The following is a 21,406-nucleotide window of genomic DNA, read 5'->3' as shown; positions in this document are numbered from 1 at the left end:
AGCGGGGATAAAAAGGGGTCAAACGGGACGAAATCAATGTGGATAAAATAATGGATAAAGCTTTGGACTTGAAGGTCTAGACGTATGAAGAGAAAGTAGTCAGTCATCGTTTTTTGGCAACAATTGGCCATCCGCACTGCCTCAAAACACTGTCTATGTCTCATGGCCATAAGGGGCTTTTCTTCTCCGCTGTATTATCCATCAAGAAAACATCACATGGCTCCTGTTCGGGGGCGGTCCCGCTAGACCGGGAGGCTGCCGGTGTGCAAGAAAAGGACTGAACAATAGCGATTGTTTTTCAATCTGTAACTTTGCTTTGACGTTTTGTAAAGAACAGATCACTGTAAAAAAACAAAAAACAAAACAAAAAAAAAAGGAAAAAAAAAAAAGGGGAAAACATTGTACATTTCTTCTAGAATGTTTGGTCTCACACTAAGTGTATGCCTTTATCAAATCAAATAATAAATTGTATATGAAACAACAGTATGTCTAGTCATTTTCTTATTGGTTTGGAGACAGAGGGTCTAAATGAACTCTGAGGGGTTATTTGGGGTTAGGAGGTTTAATGACTTTCATATTCTATGTTTGTAATGGTTCTATGTCAAGAAGAAATAGCCACTGGCCATTCCTCTGTTTGTGTGTGTGTGTGTGTGTGTGTGTGTGTGTGTGTGTGTGTGGCTGTACGGGGCTGTCCCTGTGCGTTGAGGAGAAACGATATTAGGCGGTTGCCTGTGCGTAATAGGTGCTGCCAAAGCCCCCCATTCCCGCTGATGACTAATGGCGCTATTGTCAGCACTGGCAGCAGGATAAATAGCAACAGCACTGGATGAGATAAAGAGGCGCCCCGCTCCCTAGCGTTACGCCGGGCCAGCTAAATACAAAACACGTGGCAATCTTGTTCCCCCCCCCCCCCCTCGAGCTGGAAGCCTCGCACATTCATTACGGTGCAGCGAGGTGGGGGGGCTTGCAGGCTCTCCCGACGGCGAGGGGGGACGGTGATCACGGAGGGGGGGGGGGGTTTTCCCACATCCCTCATCCAAACATCTCTGACTCCAAGGGGTTTTAACGTGAACGTGATAACCGGTACAGTCTCCTCGTTAGTTTAGCGGACAGTTTCCCTGCCTGTCACCACACCAGGGTTCAGTTCCCCTGACAGGGAGGCAAGCCGCACAAGCTACTGCACACTGTTCCTACCAGATATGATGCATCTTCTGCCAATAGGCCATGCAGTGTGGGTGGCAGGACGGTGCAGTGGTCAGTGAGGTCGTCCCCTATCTGGAAGGGCCAGGGTTGCTGAATCCTAGCTGGCTGAACCTGCACCCCTACCAGCGGGACAAAAGAGAATTTCCCTCTTGGGGGGGAAAATTCAAAATTAAAAAGTACAGATTCTGTACATTCCAGCAGCACATTTGTGTTGATGGTGTACACTTCTTCAGATTGTGGGAGCTACAGAGTGAAGATTCAAATTTAAAGTTACATTTTTAGCAATAATACAATTTTTACCTCCCTTTATTTATTAGATACTGCTCAATAAAGACTAGACATGATTAGCAGAAAATGATTTCCTCAAGTGCTGTAAACCATGACGAAGTGAAGTGAAGTTTGATAGCATCCAGGTGTAAATGAGTGAAGCGTCTCACCTCTTATTCGTTGCCCTGAATTTACCTCTTCATGCCCACAGTGCCGTGATAAAAAAAATGGACTGATACAGATGAGATTTTGAGGCTCCTGACTGAATGATTCAAACCGGCAACGTAGTTAAGAAAAAAGGCGTTATTTTAAGAAAACAGCACATACAGTTTGCATACAGTATTCACCAGTGCCTTCACATGACATAACATCAGCACTTCGACTGCATAATAACGTCTCCTAATGTAGAAGACCTGTCAGACTTGTTCCTGCTTTCGAGCAGTGCAGCAGCAGAGATGACAGGAAGACATTTTTTTTTAGTGCCCCTCATACTGTATGCGGGTTATCAGTCGTACACCTGATTGGCCTCATGCAGAGCACGATGTTCAGATTTTCTTGGCTTTCTCGGTGTCAGAAGTCCAATTCAACTCGTTCGCCCGCTCGTCGTTTGCCCCGCCGAACTCCTCCCGCAGCAGCTTCAGGACGTTGTCGGAGCGCTCGTCCCTCGGCCGGCCGGTCCCGCTCAGGCGCACGGGCCGGAGGTCGGGGTGGGGCGGCGGGGCGCAGGGGGACGGGCAGTGCAGCTCGCTCAGCGCGAACCAGAGGGCGTCCGGGTCCGCTCGGATTAAGTGTCGGAAAACGCTGCGGCGAGGAGAGGAAGATAGAGAGAAAGAGCATGGGGGGGGGGGGGGGGGGGATGGGATTAGCGTACGGTCCGAGGCACTGTATTCCTAAAGTGCAAAACATCTGGCATGGGTAAGACAACTTTCTGTAATCCAAAATGACACACTGAGCACAGGGGGCACTCCTATACATTAGTGGCTGTAAGTGAACCAGCAATGTGTCTGATGGACACAATTACAATTTTTACAATAGCATAATTATCTCCATCCATGATTAAATCCCCTTCATCAGGCCGGCCTGGTGACCCGATGGCCTAGTGAGAGAGCGTTCCTTCCTGCTAAGGTCACATGTTTAATCCCCTCGACAGCCGGCGTCCTTCCTGAACTCTCCTCCAGCCAGAACCTCTGTCTTGTTCGGCGCCGTCGCTCCCGGTCGCCCTTGCACTCCTCATATTTGGTGAAACGCTCTCATGTATCTTAGAGAGATATGGATGGCAAGAGACGAGTTCCCTAATTACGGCGAGTCTGACTGCGTGTTGACAAGACAGCCGCTTTGCACCTTCGGTTTGAACAGCTTAACGGTGTGCTCCGGTGCTTGGAAGACCTTAATCAGCATATCCTGCCCATTTGACTCTCTTCACCTGGACAAAATGCTCTTGCTGCACAATACAGATAAAAGGTCCATACACCTTCGAACACAGCATCCTTCGCTATGGGCTTTTACAGCTCAAGGAAGGCTCACATACAGTATTAAGTCAGTATAACCAGGGTGAGCTCTTGGTAACAATACAGGCTTGATATTGTTTAGAGCAGTGCTTCTCAACCTTTTTCATATCAAGGACCCCTAATTTACTACACATTAGGGCCACGGACACCCATTTGATTAGATTTTCTCTCTCGGACCCAAATCTGAGAATATTTTTATTGCTAGATATGATTTTGTCCAGAATTCCATGACTGTCTGTATTGCAGGTAGAGAGATAACAGAGAAACTATGATCAAAACAGTCATTCTTCTACATTCTCTAACTGTGTTAACTTGTAAATAAAATAATAGTGAAGTTTAACAATTCATCAATTTGCTGGGGACCCCCTGGAACCCCCTCAAGGACCCCTGGTGGTCCCCAGACCCCACGTTGAGAAACACTAGTTTAGAGTAACTAAACCCCAAACCCAAATCTGTGTAAAGCCTGACATCTAATGGTAAAAAGTTACCATCTGCTATTGGCTGATCTTTGGTGCCAGGTGATGTCAGCTTCTCTACAGTACAACAGGTGGTGACATCACCTGGCACCAAAGATCAGCCAATAGCAGATGGCCATTTCAGAGCAAGCGGGACGTTCTTCTCTGTTGCAGCCCCACTTTGTTATTTAGGCTGATAAGGTGTATTTTTACATAAAAATCGTACTTAGCGCAGCTTTAAAAGATAAAGTCGCACTGCACGGTCAAAGGTTATTGCTTATATCAGTGGTTCTCAGCGTGGGGTCCGGGGACCACAAGGGGTCCTTGAGGGGGTTCCAGGGGGTCCCCAGCAAACTGATGAATTGTTAAACTTCAGCATTATTTCATTTACAAGAAGTTAACACAATTAGAGAATGTAGAAGAATGACTGTTTTGATCATAGTTTCACTGTTATGTCTCTACCTACAATACAGATAGTCATGGAATGGACAAAATCAGATATCACAATAAAAATATTGTCAGATTTGGGTCCGAGAAACAAAATCGTATCAAATGGGGGTCCGCGGCTCTTATGTGTACTAAATCAGGGGTCCTTGATATGAAAAAGGTTGAGAATCACTGGCTTTATATCACTGATGTCAACATCATCTGACGATTGATCGTTTTATGACACTGAGATTAAAAGGTGAGAGTTTATGGTACATACCAAGACATGATCAACGCCTCCTATGACATGACATAGCATGCATTTCACCCAGTTCAATAACAGCTATATTTATGTCATGGAAACAGCACAGGCTGTAATACAAGGCTTTACCTCAGACAGGCCTCCTGCAGCTTGATGGGTTGTCTGCAGCTCAGGTAGGGCAGGCAGGCCTCACACACAGCATCCAGGTCCGCCTCAGCTGAGGAAACACAACACAGGACCTTGGTTGCATTTCATTTCTACTGCATACTATACATACTAACTGTAAAAAAGTATATATGTATTTGTCTTGACAGAAACAGAGTAGGGGGTGGTGATCTTGATAGACTGAAGATCTCTATTTATATGGATTCATATATGAAGCATTTACACTATATGACCTTCTAATAATATAATACCCTCTAATAATTGAAATGGACGATGGAATTATCTATACTTTTGAGCTGTTTCATGATGAATCTCCAGTAACAATTTCAAAATTAGGTGTACTAAGATCAGAATGCTCAATCTGTTTTCCTCCAATCACAATGGGGAATCAAACTAGCGAATGACAATACAGTACCACCTTCAACAATTCACTGAATCAAATGAACACATGATAAGGAGAATATGGAATCTGGCTAAGATGTAACAGCAAGGCACCGGCAGACGAGGACACTTTGGGAAGTGGTTGGTAAGAGAGTATATTGGAAGAAGGGGAGGGAGGAAGAGGGATAAAAGAGGGAGAGAAGATGGAGGAAAAAAAAAAAAAAAAAAGGTGAGAAAAGGTAATGTCCAGATATGAGCTGAGGAGAAACTGCTGAGACGGCTGGGGGGAAATTTCACAGCGGGCCATTTCCACACCTCTGGATTTCACACACACCCACTCCCCCCCCCCCTTCTCTTTACTGCGCCCGCCTCTTCTCCTCTATCCTTCCCTTCAACTTTTTCATTTTCTGCACTTTTATGTACACACACCCCCTCTCCCCAACCCCAACCCCAGCCCCAGCCCCAGCCCCAGCCCCATCTCTCCGACTGCACCTTTCATAACCTTGCCAGCTCCTGCACTTTATAGCTGCCTCTCCCTCCGTCCACTTGACTTCTCCCTCCCCCTGTTCCTCTTCTGCCCTTTCATCTCCTCTTCCCATCTCTCTCTCTCTCTCTCTCTCACTCCATCCTCACGCTCCCAGCAGACATTCACCGATTCCCTAAGCTGCTAACTGGGCTGCTTTTCAAGCCTCATCTCAAAACATAAGTCTCCCTCTCTCTCTCTTTCTCTCTTTCTCTCTTTCTTTCTCGGTGCTTGCTCTTTATTTGCCAAATTCAACCCACACTCCGCTCTAACCGGGGCCTGCTCGCTGTGTGTCGGCGAAGAAAAAGGAGCGGTGCACATTTCAGAGTTAAATGGGATTATTTAGCGATCGCTTTTATCCCTTTTTTTTTTTTTCTCTTCCTTCCCTTCCCTCTGCCTTTCTGGTGCCTCGTCGTCTTTTTGTGGAATCGAGGTGCTCGGAGGGAAGCGAGAAAAGCGAGAAATACTAAAAAAAAAAAGGAGAGGCCAGGTGCTTTTTTTTTTTTTTTTTTTTATGTGGTGGTAAATGAATAAAAAGCTGGAGTCGGGAGCCGGAGCTGGAGAGTATTATTCGGTTCAGTCAATCTCGATCTCGCTCTCTCTCTCTCTCTCTGTCTTTCTCTCTCTGTGACTGAGGCTTGGTAATTGGCTTGCTGCGGGCGTCCCAGAGGTAAGCTGTAGCCAAGTCGGTATTCACACGAGTACCGCTGCAGCCTCTGACTCTTTCTCTCCTACTCTTTCACACTCTCTCTACCTCCGTCTCCTTGCCTCTCCCCCGCCTCTCTCTCTCTCTCTCTCTCTCTCTCTATCTTTCCGATGCGGAGGAGGGGGAGGATAGTGTCAAAGCAGTAAAGCACCAGTAAGGAGAATCAGGCGCAGGGAGCAAAAGTATGAAGTAGCGTCCCTTCCTTTTTATGCGATAAGGAAGAAAGGAGCATTTCGTATTTTGTTACATCATATGAGAAGGTAGAGTGTGAAGTTGTAACTGAAGTGAGGATCTAGTATGTGGCTGTGGTTGCCTTTTGTAGTCTGAAGTCCATTATTTCAAAGTTGCACGAGGTAATATTTTTGTGTAAAAATTCACCTAACTTATTAGCCTAAATCATAAAGTCCAAATAATCAAGTATATTTAGATCGAGAAATTATTTCCTTCAATGTTGGAAACATGAACAGTTAATATGGATTCTCACCAGACTTTAAAATATCTTGGCTGGTGCACAAGATGCATTTTCACACCTTTAATCACACTTGTTTTAAATAAAATAAAATATGCAAGGTACAGACAGAAAGCAATTAGGAAAGCAAGCAAGCGAGGAAAGACTCTAAAGACTAATTTATAGAGATGTAATGAAAGTCTGTGACACGAAAAATCACGCTATAAAAAATTGACAATATGCATCTGGGAGTTGGAAAAATGTTTGTGATTTCAGCTAAGAAATGAAATAGTTTGAACACTAGAGAGTTTCAGCTCTGAGCCCAGCTGAGCTCACTACTGTGTGACGCAGTAGGAGACCAGATGGACTCGGGCCAAACTGGACCTGAGGACGATCCATCAGGTTTTCAGTCTGCTGTGTGGCGGCGTGTTGGCTTTCCAATTAAGGAAGATAATGGCAACGAGACAAAGGCTGTTTGCAAAGTATTGTAAGAGAGCCTTGCTTTCAAGGTAACACCAGCAACACACTGCACCATGTCCAACCTACTCATATGTAGTTCTTCCCATCTATTCAAGGCTAAAAGAAAGAAGGTTTCTTCTCTACTAATATCAGAACTAACTAGTACGGTAAGCATATATGTGATTTCACATATTTTATGCAAAGGCAACATGCTGATAGTAGGACATTATGCCGCCTTGGATTAACTTATTACAATAGTGCAAAGTATTACATATATTTTACATGCCCCTATGATACAATTAAGCCTGCAGTGGACTTGGGTCAAATAATATGTCCATATCATTTTTCTGGTTTGTTTAATCCTACTCAAGCACCCAGTAGGTGAGGTTTGCCACATTAGACGATTCAAGTGCCAGAAAGTTGAGACAATCTGACAGTAAATTGGGTATATTTTTTTCTTTGATTGACCACTTACCTAACTGTACCTAACTACCTAAATGTCTCTTTTTATTGTATCTTACCTATTTCATCAATGTTTAGACTGATGGAATAAATGTCTTAGGACCATTTAGTAGTACTTTTTAGGGTCTTAGGTGTTTTGTAGGTTGTAAATGTTACTGTATAATACATGCACTTTTTCAAATCTAGACGTGTTAGTAAACATATATTTTAAATACTATCTGCTTAGTGTCTGGGCCCCTACTCTCAAGCTTCAGATAGGTTATCAGGGTGTCCAATTTCACATATCTCCATTATGTCTCATATGATTGTACTTGTATTTTAGCTGATTTGTGAATAAACTGAACTGAACTGAACGGTATTGTCCACATGCATTATACCCCACCCATCTGGTACTCCAAGTAGGTTCAAATAAACACAAAGATTTTTTTGTGAATACAGTTTGAATTCAGGCCTTTTTTTCTGTTTATCCTGTCAGAACGCAGTAGGTAGGGTGATTCATCCCGCTTAGAGAAGCTACCCACCCATCATTAAAAGCTTAACTTGAATGAGCATGCAACCTCTAAAGATCTAGTGTATGGCTGTGGTTGTCTTTAGTTCGGCTTTCCACCTTCATCAGGAGTGAATTAACCAAGACAATAGACTGTCTGAGGTTGTTCATTTCTCGATTTAAAAATTTCAATTACAGCACCGAGGAGGAACAACAGCGTACCAGTTCATCTGAGTACATCTGATCAAAACAATTTTCTTCATTGTTAGAGATCTGGAGATGGACTGACTCGACTTTTCTCACTTTGGTTTTTTCCACACTTCACTTAGAAGCTGAGAGGGTGAAAAGCAGTGTTTGAGGCAGCTCTAAAGAGACTGCCACAAATTCTGCCCGCCAAGGCGAGCATTTGTTCCAGAAACTGACTTCTGCAAACCAACACCACCTCACCGCCTCACCTCAACAGCTTTTGGACTGTCACCCTGTTAAACCAGCCCTAAGCCCACCCACCCTGCACCCAAACCCCAGACTCTCAACCTGGATGCTGAAGTTGATGTCGTCTTCGCAGAACCTCAATGCACATTCCAACAGACTTTCTGCGTTGTGTAAATCCATCAAATAAGTTCAGTTGTATTCAATATTTTCTGCATTGCATTTAACAATAGAACAGTTGCAATTATACGGCATGCTAACTGTATGTCTTTCACTGTCTCTTTTGCATATGTGAGTCTTTGTTTTTACGTATCAGTAAGTACTGAGTAACACTGTAACTTATTGATTTGTCTCTGCCCCAACCACACTGATAAATCCCGGAACACTCATTGTACTCGGCAAATAAAAGTGATTATGATTCACTTAATAAATGTAAACAAAGCTAAGTTAAATCTCTCAATCTATATCCATGATTGCAACCACCACATCCTATGTGATGAGCATGTTATTTAGCATTGGGAGGTAGTGGCAATTTTGTCTCTGGGCCCAGCATTAGCCATCACGACACTGTATGTGGAATAATTAAACTGGTATTGTATTTGATTGTTTTGGGTAAACAATAAGACCAGATGATGATTTTTCATTGTTTTTATATGTTTCCAGCAGTCAGGTGGATGCCACTGCTGGGTGGATGTCAGAGAAACAATTGTAATGTAATCATAGGTATATGCAGGCAACTCATAATTATATCATTTGTGACACACTAGCTAGGGAATCCAATTCCATAACCAATCATTTCAAAATGTCAATTCTCTGCCTCTTTGCCTGGTTTCCATGCGAGCTCTCACTGGTTATTGCTGCTCATCATTCTCCAAACTTGACTTTACGTATCTCACACTATAAGTGCGTCGCAGGTTTTGTGCTGACAAAATCAAACATTTGACGATGTCAGACTGGGTCAGACTGCCTCTCTGACCCGAGCTGCAGTGACGAGCCTCGAGTCGTGTAGTGTGCACCTGGCTTTAAGAGTACAGTGAGTGGGTGCAGAAGACTCACTGTGTAGCCCCAAAAGAAATAAACCAGTTTCAGTTTCTGAGTATGTGGTGTGGCTGTAAGACTTGGTATCACAGTACAGACTGTTGGTATTATTGTTGATTTTAAAGGAAACAAATAGGTATCAGAATTTATTAAAAACCTGCAATGTCATGGGTGTGAATCTGTCCCAGGACCTTTGTTGCATGCAAAGAATCCACCCACCTCCCATCCTTTCTCTCTCTCTCTCTTCACTGTGACGATCCATCCATTTACTGTACATGTACAGTAAATGATTCACTCTAATGCATCGAGAGACATGTTTTATAATCTGTATTTTCTGAAGTATCTGAATTAGTATTGATATTGTGATGAAAAATTAGCCCGGCCCAAACCGTTGCTCATCCCAAATCGAGGAGGCTGACGCTCCACCAAAAATCTATATATGGAGAGTTTTAGTGATGCACTGTGTCTCCCTTTGGCTTCCAGAGGCCTTTCCACCCAGCTACAGTCACGTTTCTGGGGGAGACACTGGAGCACATCTGTCCTCAAGTCCTCAAGGGGGAACAGAGCAGGGGAATTGAGATGCACTAACACCTCTTATTGCAGTCTATCGGAAACACAGAAGAGCCAGGCTTCCATTATGATACAAGCCTGCCCTCTGGTGGTGAAAAAAATACAGGTTTTTCTCTAAAGGCAAATATTCAAACCTAGTCAATTCCATGTTAGCAGCTTGTTCTGAGTGTGTGTGTGTGTGCGTGTGTGTCTGTATGCATGTGTCTTTGAATGTGTATGTGCAATGGCTCCTACCATATGTATGAATGTATATATGTATATGTATGTGTGTGTGTGTGTGTGTGTCTTCACCAAGGGGCCAACCCTCGCCTTGTTTTTTGAAGACCCTCTATTGCCCTCTACTGGCTGGCTGCAGAACAACTCAATACAAGTCAATGGAACCAACACCCATCTATTTAGAAATTTAAAGTCAATAATGTTTTTTCTGGAAGAGGGTACAGTCAGAATACCTAATCTAGTTTCTGCTAAAGTGAACATTTTTAGGATATTTGCATGAATTTGAATGCATGCAAGAATGTCTGCATAATCCTGTTCTTGGCATTGAACGACTTGAGCTTCAATGCCAACAATAAATCTTGCAGTTTATTGTTTGACAGATTTCTGTTTGCATAGTGTTTGACAAGTCAAACAAAAGCAGCATGAAAGAAATAACATTAAATATGACTGTATAGCACTGTGGGAAACCCTGGCGAGTGTGTGTTTGTGTGTGTGTGTGTGTCTGTTCTCCTACCCAGGTCGAGTCTCAGGCACAGCGAGCCCAGGCCCTGCAGCACAGCCAGCTGCAGCTTGTAGGCCAGGGTGTGCGTGTAGACGGGTCCGGCCCTGGCGCTGACCGGAGCCTGCCGGGCCAGGGAGGAGCTCAGCTTGGGGAGAACCTCTTTGGAGACCCTGCTCCTCAGGAAGTCGCCGCACGACTCGCCCAGCGTGCACAGCACCTAGCGGGGGACACACCCGGCATGTAGCAACTGATACTGGATCATGTAATAACATCTCAAAATGGAATAAAAATACATATGTTTGTGTACATACCCTAAAGGCTCTGAGGACCGCTAGGGGGTCATCAGCCGTCAGTCTCTGTAGGAGGGCGGGCCAGCAGCGGTGGGCCATAGGCAGCAGTTCGTTTTCCCTCTCACTCAACACACACACACATACCTCCAACACGTCCAGCACCTTAGGACAAAGACACACACAAGCTGATCAACATAATCATCAATATATCATGAACGTATACACAATAAAGCAATAACACCGACAGTACCCTACATTTGGAAACACCTTATCACACTATTCACTTTTACTGAGAACGTTACTGAATGGATCTACAGCCACACCACAACAAGCTTTTTCAGAAATCTCTCCATTTTCCAGCCTGGATGTTTTATATTTAGGCATTATTAACTATCTCCAATGTTCCTCCGTGATGGAGCCACACCTGGTTGGCAGCAGGCTAGTGATGCAGCTGTGAAGCCTCTATAGTGTAGAGGGAGAGAGGAGGGAGCAATTAGTCTGGCCAGCTTTGTTCTACATTATGTAATGGTGAGAGGGATCCAGCACGGTGGTGTACAATCCTCACTGGAATAGAAGCTTCACTTGCCAGGATCCCCTATAGACTACACCAGTGATTCTCAACCTTCTTCATATCAAGGACCGCTAATTTAGTCCACATTAGGGCCACTGACCCCCATTTGATGAGATTTTTTTCTCTTGGACCCAAATCTGATCTATTTTTATTGCTAGATATGATTTTGTCCAGAATTCCATGACTGTTTGTATTGTAGTTAGAGAGATAACAGAGAAACTATGATCAAAACAGTCATTCTTCTACATTCTCTAATTGTGTTCACTTCTTGTAAAGGAAATAATACTGAAGTTTAACAATTCATCAATTTGCTTTGGACCCCCTGGAACCCCCTCAAGGACCCCTGGTGGTCCCCGGACCCCACGTTGAGAACCGCTGCACTACACTACACTAGACACACACACACACACACACACGCAGTACCTTGAGTCTGAGGCTGAGGCTGGGGTCGGACAGCAGGTGGATGCAGCGCTCCATAACATCTTTCGTGATGCGGAGGTGGGGAGGAAGCTCGGCTTTCACATCAGGACCGTCAACATCCTCATCACACTCCGTGGGGGGAGGGAGCACTGGAATGACAGTGATTCATATATTATTCATACATACATTCATATATTCTTACTTAATATGTTGTAGTGTTGTAATTGTTTAATGCCGCGTACAGAAACCATATTACCTGGGTCGTCAGTGTCGTCGTCCTCTACTCCGATGCCCTCTGCCAGCTCTTTCTGTTTGCGGTAATCCAGCAGGAACTGGCGAATGTTGAAGACTTCCTGGTCAGTGGAGGACTTCCTGGGTCCGGCAGACTCACCGCTCTTACCAGGACTGGGGGGGAACCACCTCGCTTTAGGAGAAAAAACAACAAGAACACTTAGGCACAAGGGTAATGTGTTAAGGAGGAGGAGAAATATGTGGTTATGTAGGTTCTTAGGTTAAATTAGGTTGGGCTGGGTCAGGTTACATCAGGTTAGATATGGTAAATTAGGTATGATATGTAGGTAGGTGCCACACACTCCTACCTGCTTCCAGCAACATCATTTCTATCTGATGCAACAGTCAATTTAAACTGTACTTTGTACCAGTCACATTATTAATTGTGACTCTGTTAAAGCTGCGATACTTGAATTGTATGCCCCATCACTTTATACCTACATCCTCGACTTGACTCCTCAAGGTATGGAAGGCCAAGACCAATATTTTAAGACTGAAGTTGCCGATAGCTGATATTTTGTGCAGAGATTGCCAAAACATTTATTCAGTGTTTTCCCCAGAATTTTATAGTTGGCAGGGTGGAAAAGCCTCTCAAATAGCATTTAGACCATGAAATTGAAACCCAAACTAATGAAATCTTTTAGCTGGCAGGGTGACCCAAAGACTCAATTGAACAATGAAAATTAATAAATAACATGTGTAAAGAAAAAGTTTTGGTTAGCTATACCTATAGTTATACTATAGTTTTTTAGTTAGGATCACATTTGTTTTGAAATGAATCAGGTTAGTTAACATGTCAATATCCTCAGAGAGGCAATTTGCGTTGCAGCACATCACATAAAGACCAGTAAAGAAAAGACAACAATAGTAGCCTTAGCTTGTTAAATCTCACCCAGTGCCTTCATCAGAGCGTGCAGCACGGAGCAGAAGAGAGCGGCTGTGTGGTCGTAGCTGAGATCCAGAGCCAGCAGGACGTCCTGCACGATGTCCCCGACCAGAGGCAGCAGGCTGGGGTCAGAGTGGGCCAACATCACTGTCAGCACCCGTGGAGCCTGGACGACAACATAGGATAGGATGAAATAATATGTTCAAGTCACCTCTCCATGCTGAACCCCATCATGGTGTGCATGATTTCCCATAAGTTACACTTTATAGACTGTGCTAATTGTAAAAATTGTTAAATGCATAATCTACCTCTGTTAGATCATTGTTATTGCTGTTAGGTTTCCTGCTATTATGTTAATACCCACTATGCCACTTTTTATTCAATTGCAATGCCATATTAGCTAATGGTATCTCCAACTTAATATATTTGTAATATCCACTTTGCTATTTTCACATTGGATTTCTAGCTGAAAGAGGCAATAAGTACGATTTTTACTGCCCCGTAGCACAAAATGACCATTATATATCTGCAGGGGTTGATAGGGTTGTTGATCAATACCAATGACTCAGCGATCACTGGGCAGGTGCTGAGATTTCTGGCTTTCAAAATTCACTTTCCGGCCTGTGCTCTGTTCTGGAACAAACATTCCCCACTCATTTCAAGACACTAGGTCACAGATTACTTAATGGCCCTTTAAAATGATGATGTAATGTTGTTAACGAGGTATAAGCTCAAGTTTCTACATCAGCGCTCTCCTGAAATACCACAAGGGACAATTACATGAGATGCTGTGTATTGGCAAAAGTCTACTTATTATTATAGAATTATATCCATCACATCCTTCACACTCATCTATATCCTGCAGGTGTCTGGAGTGATTAGGTTTCCCCAGTATGCTAACTCCCAGTGACACTGCAAAAGTTTGTACCATATTCATCAATTTGCATAGGTATAGTTGAGTATTGATTGCTATGTGCACAAATCCAAACAAAAGCTGAACTGAAAAAAACAACAAATTACAATACAGCCACAAACTACACTTGCATGACACTTGTCCAGAAGGTTACAGTTATCTGCTTTATGGTCTATCACAGTGGTTCTCAACATGGGGTCCGGGGACCACCAGGGGTCCTTGAGGGGGTTCCAGGGGGTCCCCAGCAAACTGATGAATTGTTAAACTTCAGCGTTATTTAATTTACAAGAAGTTAACACAATTAGAAAATGTAGAAGAATGACTGTTTTGATCATAGTTTCACTGTTATGTCTCTATCTACAATACAGATAGTCATGGAAGTCTGGACAAAATCATATCTGACAATACAAATATTCTCAGATTTGGTTCCAAGGCACAAAATCTCATCAAATGGGGGTCTGTGGCTCTATTGTGGACTAAATTAGGGGTCCTTGATATGAAAAAGGTTCTATCATGGGAAATCATCTCTACTCTACCTGTGGGTGCAGGCTGAGCCTCTGCAGGTTCAGGGACACGTCATTGAGCAGGTAATCTGAGTTGTCATTGATCAGCTCCTTCAGCGAGGCGTAGCCACAAGCCTCGCTGATTCCCCACATGGAGCCCAGCGCCGCCTGGCTCACCAACAGCGTCTCGTCCCCGGCCTTCTCCAGTATGGGGTACAGTGACGTCATCAACAGGGGACGGAAGTCGCGCCCCAGGGCCTGGGCGAAGCAGGCCATGCCCTCGAGCTGGATACACAGCTGCCAGATGTTGCTGTTGAGCTGGTGGATCGTGGAGGCGGAGGATGAGGATGAGGATGAGGAGGAGGGGGAGGTGAAGGAGGAAGGAATCATTTGGAGGGGGTTGGCGTTAGTGATGTTGACATCGCTGCTGGATATGGAGAGGAGTCTGGATGGGCTGAGCAGCTACAGAGAGAGGAGAGGATAAGACAAGAGAGAGAACAAGACAAATGTCAGTACAATGCAATATGTTTTATTTTGTAGACAGAAAAGCTCAAAATTAAGAAGGCAGGTTTGAACGAGACAAAAATGACAGGTTTGATTGACAAAGAAACAAACATGCACAGACAGCTGGATTCACTGAGTTTTCATCACCACACACACAACAGTGCCGTGCAGAAGAACCAGCATAACTATTTTACAAGGCTGAATTTTGTTTTGATGAAGATGACAGAGCTTTGCATCACATCCTACTGGAAGATAAATAATGTTACATGTGTAGCTGACACTCACTGTATGATAGTTTGCTTATCTTGACAACATGATATGGATTTGTCAACACTGATTTTATCATAGAGACTTAGCTGCCTGTGGTATCTATCTTATTTTCCATCTCATGTTTATTCCATATTCCATTTATGAAGGCAAGTCGTTCATATATGTAATTTGAAGTTTGGTCTGAATAAAAAACAGGAGGAGACCCATAATGGTCTCTGCTCAGGGCCAAACCTCGCCCTCCACTCCTGTATATTGGGGCCCTGCATGTTTCTGGGCTTGGAATCCCAGTGTGTCCACATGCACACATTCCAAATGACATTAATGAGGTATCGCAAATTTATCTACACACGAAAGCAGTAGTGCCAATCTTTCGGGGGCCTCTGGCGGTCCGGGGGCCCGGGGCATTTGCCCTGCTTGCCCGGTCGGTAATCCAGCCTCGCTAGTTAGTTTAGAGTAGACATTTCAAACCCTGGAGCCGTTTTCCCCTTAGTTCAGTTAATTTGGGCATACGAGAACACATCAATCGGACCGAGACCACGTTGTGAGGGAGGTCGCGGGACGTGTCCAAACGAACCCTGGAGCGTCTGGAGTGCAGCGAGCATGGAGTGATCTGACAACTACAGGAAGAGCTGTGCATTATGGGTTGAACATGAGGGTCTGATATCACACTGTAATGTTCACAAAAAGAAAATATTCACAGTTGTTTAATTGCAGGAATGTCAGCACAGTCCCACGTTTCTATAAAGTGGATTGTAAAACTGAAAAAGTATCACTTCAGAATCTCATTCCATAAACAGTGGCATATTTATACATAATGACCATTCCCACAGAGAGTTTGATGATCCACAAACTTAGCTGAGGCTCCATGTTGCTTTACTGCACCTAATTTTTGACCAATTAAGGAACTGCCTGCTCCCATGTGGCTTTGGTTGATAAAAACTTGTTCCCCGATTTGACTACAGGATTGAAAACGCTGTAAAAAGCCTACTGTTTATAAGTGTACATGTATAAATACCACAGTGTATCCTCACCTGCTGGTCCTGTCTGTCTCTCTCAGTCTCCTCACTGACGGTAACCAAGTGCCAGTTGTTCAGACTGGTGTATTCCTCGATGACGGACACCGCCGCTGCCTTCAGGTCGTCCCGAGCGGGCGGGGCACGGCGGCCCCGACCTTCGCCCTCCAACCCCCGACCCCCTGTTGCCACGCCGATGCCCGCCGCACCCCTGACGAGCTCGTTCAGCACCATGGCAGCCTGCTTCCTGTATGCTGAAGACTCTCGGTACAGATCCAGGAAGTGGTCAGTCAGCAGGTAAATGTTGCCGTAGTAACCTAGGGATAGGCGGATGGAAAAATGAACTGATGAGTGAGTGAATGAATGACTGAATGAATGACTGAATGAATGAATGAATGAATGAATGAATGAATACTATCTATAAACTTGACTTGACTATCAGGGTTAGACCAATATGTCAGTTTTCCAATATATCGGTTTGCCGATATTGGACTCCAGATCAGATATCGGCCGGTCAGTGAATAATTTTTTACTCTATATGGGTGTCAGCCTGTAAAACATTTAATAAGTCTGGCTTTCAATGAGAGTTTTAGTGTCCCATGATGGTCTAAATGCTGTTTCAGAGGCTTTTCCACCCTGAAAAGAATAAAAATCTGTGGGAAAAACACTGAATTCATGTATTTTTTGGGGGGTGGGGGCATGAAAATGGTCAAATGTAAAGAATATTGGCACAAAATATCACCTATCAGCAATCAAACCTATCCAAAAATATTGGCATCGCCTTTCAAAAACTGATATTAGCCCAACCATACTATTTATCTCTGTTTTAGACTAATTTGACATACATTAAAGTAATACAGCCTCTCCCTCAAGTTCATAAGAAACGGCACTCAAACCTAATGTCCGACAGATCTCCATGAGCGCAGAGAAGACCTTCTCGTCCGTGAAGAACAGGAAATGCTTCCTCTGAGTGTGAGGGGCCTGGGGGTCGGGGGAGCCCGGCCCCGAGCTCGTCTCTATGGCAGCGGCGTAGCTCCTCTCCTCCACGATGCGCACGTCCATCACGTCCAGCTCCAGCACCTGTAGGGGGCGTGCAGCGGCCGTCATTGCGTTTTAAACAGGTCTGTGTGTTCAGATGAATTGTAACTTCTCTAGATTGTCATACAAGTTCGCAGCCCTTTCCTTATGCTGTTTTTGAGAAACAAATGCATGAATTGAAATTGTACTTCAACCATTAAAATGCTCCTTCCCTTCCCCTCATTTTCTATAAATATAGTTCCCTCTGAACATGTGAAGAGAGTTGTGGCAGGTGAAAATTTGCAGATAAGGTGCAAAGATGTTACATTTTCACAGTAATATAGAACTTTTACTTCACTTTTAGGGATGGGATGATATATCAAAATCATCTCATCCCATACAAAAATGTGACAATATGTATTGTGGGGCAGAAAAATTAATCACGATATTAGCTCCATTTTATTCTGCTGTAGTACTCACAAATGCTTGACCATCAGTTTCCCAAGCTCTCCATTCAAATTATATTATTTGCACTTTGTAATGACATTTTTAAATTGTTGTTTACATTCTTGCAAGCCAATGGCATTGCTAGAAAGATCTGCGTCTCAGAAATAAACATAATTCTGCCTAGTCATACTTTGTTGTCACTGAACTTTTATTTATTACATTGTATCGTGGATGTATTGAATCGTGAACCCCATATCGTGTATTGAATCGTATTGTGAGATAAGCATATCGCCCCATCCCTATTCATTTTATTAATCAGATACTGCAGGTATAGAGGAGTCAAGTGTTTCACTCTGATTCCCATCCACAGAGAATATGAAGTCTAAAGTCCATTATCCGATACCCTGTCCCCGTTCCTACCTGCATCAAGGCTTTGGAAATCCTCTCCAGGTGCGCGGCCGAGTTCAGCACCACAGTGACCAGGGGCCCCAGGAGTTTTAAATAGCCCAGAAACACATTGAGGACAAACAGCTTCTTCTGGTCGTCGGAGGTCCTCATCAGTCTGGGCAGGGAGGTGGCTAAAGCGTGGAGGTTTTCTGACAGGACGTCCGTGAAGGTCTGACTGCTACTGCCGGTTTTGTTGGAGCCACCGCTAGGCCTTTGACTCCTCTCTGATACCTCTCTCAGAACAACCTCACACCTAGAGGAGAGGAGAGGAGAGGAGAGGAGAGGAGAAAGGAAAACAGAAGTGAAGATAACACAAGAAATGAGGAGAAAAACAAATACATCAGAAGACCGTTAAAGGAAAGAGAATAAAAAAGATGAGTACGAGAGAAGAGAAGAAAAATTAACAGACGAGAGAATACGACAACAGAATTGAATAAAAGACATGAGAACAAAAGAGCCGAGGGGAGAAGTGAAGTGAATTGGGGGAAAAAAACAGCAGAAGAGAGAAGAGAAGAAGACAAGGGCAGAGAATTGAACAAAAGAAGAGCAGAAAGGAGAAGAGATCTCAAGAGAGAAAACAAGAAAATAGAAGTAAAATTTGTACAAGAGGAAAAAAAGGAAAGACAAGACAATAAGACAAGAGCAGAAAGGATAAAAGGAGTGAAAACATAAGAATCTGTTCATCGTCATTAACCAGTATTGTTCCTGTTATTCTGTTGTTGTCGTGGTTTCTAGCCTTTGTTCTGTATTAAAACCATGCTTTTCCTTCCATATCACATAAAAATCAGTGTAAGTCACCTCTCTCTGACTCTGGGCTCCTCGTCATTGACCGCTCCCACCAGTGCTTCCAGCAGCGGCCCGACGCACTCCCCCAGCGACTGGCTGCAGCCGGCCAGCAGGCGCTCGGCCAGCTCCACCATCTCCAGCCTCACCCTCCAGTGCTGGTGGGCCGAGGTGCAGGAGACGATCTTCTGCAGCAGCGCGGCCAGTCTCCCCGAGGTGCCCTTCGCCCAGTCCGCCGTCCGCTGAACCACCAGCTTCCCGATCCTCCCCAGGTCTGGAGAGGGACTCTGCCCGGGCGCACAGGCCTGGAGCTGGCTGTCCTCCATGACGAGTCCCACCGTCCTGGACCACACCTAAACAAATATTGTTGTTAGGATTTAGCGATTGTACCTACAGTTGGATTTCTTTGGTTGAAACCAGAGTGGAAAAGTCGACTTTCTTGCATTTTTGTATTTGGTTCCTTTAGGTTCACACCACCCAATTACAAGTAAACCAGGGCAGATATATAAAAGTCACATGACTCACAAGTAGTTTGTTCAGAGATTTTGGTGATCAAAACAAATCTGATTCCAGTCCCTGTAACTTTAGCTAAGCATGACGATGTCCCATTAGAATCAGTTCAGGTTAAGGGTTTCCCATAGACAGCCAATGTAGTATTGATCAATTATTCAGTAAATATGTAAACAAACAAACTGCATCATATCCATCATATAAGAGATGGATGACATTGACTGGCCCATTTCCTATTTTTAAGAAACGGCCAATATCATCCCGATACACCAGCAAACCAGTATATCCCTCTAACCATAGTTATAGGGTTAGAGGGATATACTAATTAAAAATTCAACATACCAGGAAACATGAATTAATATATAGGGATGAGTTACCTTGATGGCCCTGACTGTGACTGCATGGCCCTGTCTCAGGTCTCCTGTAATAATCCTGGATAAAGCCATAGTGATCCCAGGTAAGAATGAGGCCATGGTGTTTCCTAGAACACGTTGCTCTTGTGCTGCTGGGACAACATGGTCCTGAGTGCAGTCACACTGCAGAGTCAAAGCCTGGAGGCACTTCAAGGCGGCTGCCTGTATTCCTCGAGATTTCTCCTGCTCTCCCAGAGCCAGAAGCAGGGATATGGCAGCTCCCAGTCCAGGCAGCATGCTCGGTTCGAAGAGTTTGAACACTATATCGCCGTAAGCCGCGTGAAGCAGGGCGTCCAGGCACTTCAGCACGGACGATTTCAGCTCCTCCGACGTGGCCGCCGGTTTCCCCGGGTCGGTGGGAGAGCAGAGGCAGAGGCAGAGCTCCGAGAGGAGGTCGCGGAGGACCTCCCAGCTCCGGACGCACGTGTTCTCCAGGACGTGACTCATGGCCTCGGTCACGGCCTGCACCAGGCCCTCCCGCTTTGGCCCGGGGACCTTGAGGACGAAGCGCAGGGGGAAGAGGACGTACTCCTGGAGCTGCTGCAAGGTGGCATCGTCCACGTCTCTCAGCTGGGCGCCCAGCGTCTCCACGTTGGGGACGGTGGGCTCGCGGGTCAGCAGGACGCAGGCCGGGCGCAGGTAGGCGAAGGCGATCTTTGGGTCGGTGATCTGAGCCATGATTGGAGGCGTTACAACAGCGGTCAGTTCACTGAGTAGTGAAAAGAGAGTGGGGAGAGAGAAAAGGGGATGTGAGAAAGAGGCAGAGGTTTGACACAAACTAGTTTCCACTGTTTACCATCATGCTGACCAGTAACTTCTTGAGATGATAACATTTGAATGCCTCAGTTATGGTCTTTGCCTGTTCTCAAACTTTGAAACTACGCTTCAAAATTCTTTCTTGTAATTTGACTAATTACACACTTGATCCATTGTGAGTGAGTGAGCAAGTTTTAAATGAGCACACATGAACACACTGATTCTATACACAAAATAACATTGAAAACAAGTAGGGTATCATAATAAAAAAAAATGTAAAATGTATATTAATTATTTTGGCCAGTAGAAATGACCCTCTCTGTGTTTAAGGTAGTTCATTCAGTCTACAGCTAAGAAAAACCGACATAAGGACTGTTTTATCCCTGCTAACAAGTTACAGAGGGAGGAGGAAGGCCATGACTATGATTTAGCTAGCTAGCATAGACTCAGTCAGTTAGTAGGCATTAAGCATGATGCTGAATCTCCACAGAACTGCTGCCAATTCGTCAACAAACAAGCAGCTTACCTTTACATGGTATGCTCTAGCGATGGGCAGACTGCGCAAAACAACAAACACATGCAATTGCAATTAACTTAGACAGAAAACTGATAATTCACATCACACACTGATGAAGTTATTTCACTCTGTTCACGTCATGATTCTGCGACGAACACGGACGCACACGTTTTACATCATATTAGATTTCGCGTCAAGTTACCAGGGTTAAGCAGAAATAACACTTCAGGTGTGGCGATTTTTTCCTTCAAAATAATCGCGTAGACAGTGTCACTATTTGAAAAAGAAGAAGCGTATTGTATATTTATATTATGTACCGTTCAATGTTTGTTGAAGACCTTTATTTTG

General features: G+C 44.3%; 1 protein-coding gene across 1 annotated transcript; it reads right to left on the bottom strand.

Annotated features, from left to right (window-relative positions):
- Window positions 1-1,594: 1,594 nt before the first annotated feature.
- On the bottom strand, window positions 1,595-21,187 carry tti1 (TELO2 interacting protein 1). Its single transcript, XM_071539318.1, has 14 exons — window positions 21,068-21,187; window positions 19,750-20,494; window positions 18,878-19,215; window positions 18,053-18,332; window positions 17,065-17,248; window positions 16,187-16,485; window positions 14,415-14,843; window positions 12,972-13,131; window positions 12,045-12,212; window positions 11,792-11,937; window positions 10,819-10,959; window positions 10,520-10,724; window positions 4,251-4,338; window positions 1,595-2,271 (listed from the first exon to the last, which is right to left on the bottom strand). Exons 2-14 carry the CDS (start codon window positions 20,461-20,463, stop codon window positions 2,016-2,018), a joined length of 3,408 nt encoding a protein of 1,135 aa, XP_071395419.1. The 5' UTR covers window positions 20,464-20,494; window positions 21,068-21,187; the 3' UTR covers window positions 1,595-2,015.
- Between the last annotated feature and the right edge of the window lie 219 nt (window positions 21,188-21,406).

The sequence above is a fragment of the Centroberyx affinis genome, unplaced genomic scaffold (assembly GCF_046629955.1).
Source record: "Centroberyx affinis isolate AG114_WGS23_722 - 3 ecotype Tasmania unplaced genomic scaffold, CSIRO-AGI_Caff_v1 ptg000202l_1, whole genome shotgun sequence".
Lineage (NCBI taxonomy): Eukaryota > Metazoa > Chordata > Actinopteri > Beryciformes > Berycidae > Centroberyx > Centroberyx affinis.
The sequence above is the reverse complement of the archived record's forward strand: the minus strand, read 5'-3'. Positions and strand labels throughout refer to the sequence as shown.